Source organism: Trachurus japonicus, chromosome 2 (assembly GCF_045865225.1).
Source record: "Trachurus japonicus isolate A0001 chromosome 2, Traja_1.0".
Classification (NCBI taxonomy): Eukaryota; Metazoa; Chordata; class Actinopteri; order Carangiformes; family Carangidae; genus Trachurus; species Trachurus japonicus.
The window spans coordinates 9,744,869-9,750,868 of NC_140908.1; the positions used below are offsets into that span (position 1 = coordinate 9,744,869).

Below are 6,000 nucleotides of genomic sequence, written 5' to 3' on the forward strand. Positions count from 1 at the left end.
TATAGGCCTGTCAATGTGCTGTCATGACAACCAGCTCAGATCAGCAGATGATTAGCAACATGCTCTGTGAATGGGTATGAATAATAAGCATAATTATTATACTTTTTTTTTTTTTTACAGGAATAATATCCATTTTTCCTTTAGTGTTGTATTTTTGAGTTATTCTGTTTCTATTTCCCTGCTGAACTACGCTCATTTACAAGCTGCCTGTTTATCAGAGTGGTGGTGATCTTCTTGACTCAGAAAGTTATAGTTCACTTATTGATAGAAAGATATAAATATACATGAAATGCAGTAGGAAACAAGACAGTTATATAGATTAGAGGGGTCAACTTTTACCACATTTTTTTCCCTGAAATTTCTCCAAAATCCCACGCCATTGGCAGTAATTTGAACATACATTGACGTTATTCAGTGTCAGAACAAATATTTGTGTATTTCTGGTGTTTGTTTCAAAAATCTGTCCAATGGGGGGGTCGGTGGTCTAATTTGTGTCAGTTTAGGGGTCCTTGATGTTAAAAAAGTTTGAGAACCACTGGATTAGAGCACACATCTGGACCGCGACCAACCCACAAACATAAATGAACTTGCAGCTAAGAAAATATGCTAAGTATCTATCATGGACAAAATGGTACAGGAGAGAAAACCAGGCTTAAAAAAATATCTGTTGTTTTCTTTTTTACACCAAGTTCTGAAATCACAATCACCAGCTTTCATATCTGATATATTCTCATTTTGCTTGAAGGCACGGTTAATGAAAATCAGAGTTATTTTAGTTTTCATTCATTAGCCTTTATTCTTATTTCATTTTATTTTAATTGAGAATATTGACAGTATGCTGGCTGTTCAAATTCATATTTCTGATTAAAACAGTGTCAGTTTTAATCTGTTATGGGGCATACCGCAACATACTTTGTGTTTTAAATTTTGGCCCCTCGTGTGATTGAGTGTTAGACCGCTTTAACCTTTCATAGCCTCATCTCGCACTCAAAAAATCTCGCTCCAGGTCACCGTGAGCTCTGTTTTGGTCGTGCTTTATAACTTTCCACCTTTCACTTGATATCACTGAATACCTCCCACTGTAGGAACTACACTGCACCACATCAGTCACTATGATCTCCTGTCCTGATATTCTGTTGGAAGTGAAACATATTCAGCACAGGACCTCCACAGAGTGCTAATGTAATTCAAAGTGGCACGACGACTGCATGAAACGAAACAGCCCGTCTTTCAATTTGCTCCGAGGGGGGGGCAGCGAGAGAAGTGAGGTCATGGGATTTTTGTGAGGATATCAGTTATTTCTAAGAGGGCAACCTACTGCAGGGGGGAAAAAAACAAGCAGGGAGAGAGGAAGGAAGGCAACTGAGGTCAAGGAGAGGAGGTGAAGATGATGATTTAGTGATTCTGTGGCAGAGCGAAGGGGAGGAGGGGAAGATGGAGTGGATTTGGAGAGTCTGATTTTGTTGTTGTTGTAGTGTTGTGGTGAGTTAGAGGAAGGAGAGAGTAAAGGTAGTTTGGGGTTACGTAAAGACAGAATAAACAAGTGCGGTGGAAACTTGAAATGAGACAACACAGCAACAGAAAAAAGCCAAAGAGGATAGAGAGACAGACAAAGACAAAGACAGAGGCGGAGGACGGGCGGGCGGGCGGGAGCTAGTGAGACATATAAAGATGGATCAAGCACCCAGTGGAGTGGAGAAGCAGAGAGTGATTGAGAGGACGGAGAGGGAGGAGGTGTGGAAAAGCAGCCATGATGAGATGGATTCTACTGGACCGTGAGATTGATGACTCTGCTTCAGAAAGAGAGGGAAGAGATAGTGGGATCAGGGGGGAGGAGGAGAGAGAAAAGAAAAGTCCTGATGAAAAGAAACCGTGGCGCCCCGCAAGACACCACGAAAAAGACAAAAAAAAGAAAAGAAACTGGAGTCTGATAAAAGAATGAGGCGGTTTTATCTCAACCCTTCCATCTTAAAACACAGCGCAAGCAGCATCTTTGCACATTTCAGTATCTCTAATAGGATCTGTAGCACTTTTCTATTTTTTTTTGTTCATGATCAGTTATGCATGGTGGAAAAAGGAAAAAAAAAAAAAAAAAGTATCTCCCTCTCCAGAATAAAAGCAGAGCTGCTGCCACATCAAAAGAGATTATGTCTGTAGCAAAGAAACGTCTGTTTGAAAAGAAGGATTAGATTTAGTTTAGGCTTTCAAACACCCTCCAAAAAAAAAAGCAAAAAAAAAAAAAAAAAGCTGTGAATTAGTTATCCATCACTGGCTTTGAATGCAAAATGACATTTAAATGGTGGGGAAAGCGTGCAGCATGGGGCTGTGATAAATGCACAGGTTTGTGATCATGCTCCATATTTAGAGCTTAAATTCGACCCCTCACGGTCTGTTGGTGCGACCAATTAGAGCCGCCGCCGCCCACCGCCGTTGTGGAAGTTGCTGAGTCGGGCTCCACCACGTCCAGCCTAACGAAGGAGAAGCTCATTACTGAGTAAAATCTGTAACAATCCGCATGCTCTGTTTGACAATGAGGTATAGAGGAGAGGGGAGGAGGAGGAGGAGGAGAGGAAGAGGATATTAATCTTTTCCCATGAGAACGTTTTAGTTTCACCTTCTCTGCCTTGATCCTCCCCCCCTCCCTCTCCCCCCTCCCTCTCTCACCTCCTCCTCCTCCTCCTCCTCGGGCTGGCTGTGATTCGCCAGCCTGTGTCTGGTCCAGAGGGGAATAGATGGAGATAAACAGCGTTTGCAAACAGAAAGTGGTCGGACTCAGAGTGAAGGCAGAGCAGGTGCCATCAGTGGGTTATTTGCCCCACCCCCATCCCTCCCTCTTATCACAGGCAGTGATGGAGCGACCACCTGCCTCACCTGATGTAACCGGCTGTAATCAATAAGGAATACATAACAATGTCTTTTCATTCATCTCTATGTGGTGCTGTGGTTGTGACCGGTGTGGCCTCTGTCTCTCTGTCTTTCCAGATGTGGTTGCCGGGCGCTGAGCGAGTTCCTGCGAGCTGCGATGGGACCGGGTGAGGTCAGAGACACCATCAGACACGTCCACTGTGCCGCCGTCCACTCACAACACCAACACTGACCACCGAGGCCAAGTCCGCTCTGAAATCTGAAATTAATGCCAGCTGAGTTGCGGAGGCAGCCTCAAGCTGCGCCGCTGCATCTGAGACCCCTGATGGAGGCGCGGCCCGAACGCGTCCCCCCCCGTCGCCCCTGGTAACGACCAGCCAAATGACCAGCGATGCCTTCTAAGGTCTCCTGCTTGTACCTGCTGACGGTGGTTTGCTGGGCCAGCGCTCTGTGGTACCTGAGCGTGTCCCGCCCCTCCACCTCCTACGTGGGGCAGCTGACCATCCCCGTCCGCCGGCAGCCCAAGGCCAACCAGAACAATGCCACCTTCACCAACATCCGCACGCGCTCGCTCAACCCGCACGACTTCGGCTACCTCATCAACGAGGCCAAGAAGTGCGAGGCCGAGCCGCCGTTCCTGGTCATCCTGATCAGCACCACGCACAAGGAGTTCGACGCCCGCCAGGCCATCAGGGAGACGTGGGGCGACGAGAGCACGTTCCCGGACGTGCGCGTGGTCACGCTCTTCCTGCTGGGCCGCAGCACCGACCCCGTCCTCAACCAGATGGTGGAGCAGGAGAGCCAGATCTTCCACGACGTGGTGGTGGAGGATTTCATCGACTCGTACCACAACCTGACCCTGAAGACGCTGATGGGGATGCGCTGGGTGGCCACCTTCTGCCCCAAGGCGCAGTACGTCCTCAAGACGGACAGCGACATCTTCGTCAACATGGAGAACCTCATCTTCAACCTCCTGAAGCCCACCACCAAGCCCAGGAGGAGGTACTTCACCGGCTACGTCATCAACGGCGGGCCGATCAGGGACATGCGCAGCAAGTGGTACATGCCCCGGGATCTGTACCCGGACAGCAAGTACCCGCCCTTCTGCTCCGGCACCGGCTACGTCTTCTCGGCGGACGTGGCCGAGCTCATATACAAGACGTCGCTACACACCCGGCTGCTGCACCTGGAGGACGTGTACGTGGGCGTGTGCCTCCGTAAGCTGGGCATCCATCCCTTCCAGAACAGCGGCTTCAACCACTGGAAGATGGCGTACAGCCTCTGCCGCTACCGCCGCGTGGTCACCGTGCACCAGATCTCCCCCGAGGAGATGCACCGCATCTGGAACGACATGACCAGCAAGAAGCACCTGAAGTGTTAGCAGGACCGAGCCGGCGTAGCGCCGAGCCGACGGGAGCGTATTCCTGCTGCTGATTCGCTGTGCCAGGAGTCTCTGTAGTGCAAAAAGGCCAAAGCAAACTTCTCTGTACTGTTCTGTCCTCTCTCTCTTCAAGGTGTTTTTCAGCGTTTTTATAGGAAGCGTAGAGGCCTGTGTTCTCGACACAAACTGTCCGCAGTCACTGAATACGCAAAATGTCATCGTGCTCTGACGCTTTGCCTCTGGAGTCGAGCTACAAATCTGAATGTTCCTCATGTATTTTCAGTTGTTGTGCTTTTCTGGACAAGGTGTTAGCGTTGGATGTACCGTCATCTGTCGTCATCATGCGGACCGTAAAAGGAACTGATGTGCATCAACGACAGGAAAAGCTGTGGATGTGGATTATCGACGAGCGGACTTTGCGTGATTCCTTTCAAAACAAGACGTATTTTCTTACAACAGATCGTTTGCAAACTTTTTTCTTCAGACGGCGTGGAGGTTATCGGCTGCTTCGCATTCCCAAGTGAATGTTAATTCTGTTAATGTGTAATGTGCGGTTATTTGTCTCAGGCAGTGCTGTGAGCAGGCTGCACACCATTATATTTTCTATTACTTGAAAATAAAAGAGATCAAATGTAATGTAGGAGCAATGAGAGACGGATATTACACTTTTGAGCGCTTTCTTCTTTTCAATTACTTGAGATTAAATAAACAGCTTTTATAAGACTTTATATTGCATTTATTACATGAAATAATATCAGAGGTTCTTCTTCCCTCGCAGGATTTCATCCTGAAGTGTTTCACCATGTTGTTAAACACGAGCAGCAGAAACCACAGTGTTTCATTAACGCTGCTGTTCCGAACAGCAGCTGTGCTCGGTTTGAAGTCCCAGCTCTCAGCGCGTCAGCGACGGCACAGCGCCACTGAAACCTCTGTGCGGAGCTGGAAACAGCATGTTCTGTTTCCCAGCCAGGTGTTGATGCGAGTGCATAAGTGGCGAGCAGACCACGACGTGTGATCTCATCCAGCGTGGCAGCTGGGTGACTGGCAGCTGAGTGGCTGTTTTTAGCTGCAATGTCTTTAACAAGACGCGTTAGAGAGGTGAACGCATTCTAATGTCAAAATAAAGTACCTGCGTTTTCTTAATTATCAGTACGCTATGTACCGACTTCATTTTATTATTTCATTCGGCCAAATTAATTAATTGTTCAGTTCTTTAAAGGTTATCCTGTGTTTTTTCATGTCAAAAAATAAGAATTAACAGAATTGTGTCTTCACTTCCTGGTTTGTCAGTCAGGACAGTTGAGTTGCAGCTGGTGGTGAATGTGTAAATCTGTATAAATCAAGTGGCTAATAACTGGAGCTAACGCTGAAGTGCTAAAAACTGCAGCTGCTCACGTTGCACGACATGCACACGCAGCTTCATACTCCACCTCTTATATTTGATTATCAACCTGAGGCTACGTCCATCTTCATATACAGAGTATAATCCTATACCAAACTCAAACAAAGAACACTGTCGGGTTCGACTGTTTCAATAAAGTTTATTCAGACGAGACTTCCATATGATCATTGTTCACGAGGAGAGAAAGACAGATTTCTTTGGACTACAAAGTCATTTCTTATTTTATGACGTGTTTCTCTTTTATTTGACTTTATCACTGAATTAATACGTGTAAAATCATTTCCTAAGGTTAAAGATATTAAAGTCTAACTTTGAATAATACTGAATAATAGGAAATTGATCTGCTTTATCT

The 6,000-nt window shown here is 46.6% G+C and overlaps 1 protein-coding gene across 6 annotated transcripts in view; it reads left to right on the top strand.

Moving 5' to 3' along the window:
* Positions 1-4,969, top strand: part of LOC146990815 (beta-1,3-galactosyltransferase 1-like) — a 114,048-nt gene extending 109,079 nt beyond the window's left edge. For all 6 annotated transcript variants that reach the window (XM_085799683.1, XM_085799700.1, XM_085799711.1 and 3 more), the window contains one exon: positions 2,983-4,969. In XM_085799683.1, the coding sequence (XP_085655809.1) occupies positions 3,257-4,246 (990 nt within the window). In that variant the 5' untranslated portion in view covers positions 2,983-3,256 and the 3' untranslated portion in view covers positions 4,247-4,969. The remainder of the gene's footprint in view (positions 1-2,982) is intronic.
* The last annotated feature ends 1,031 nt before the right edge of the window (positions 4,970-6,000 follow it).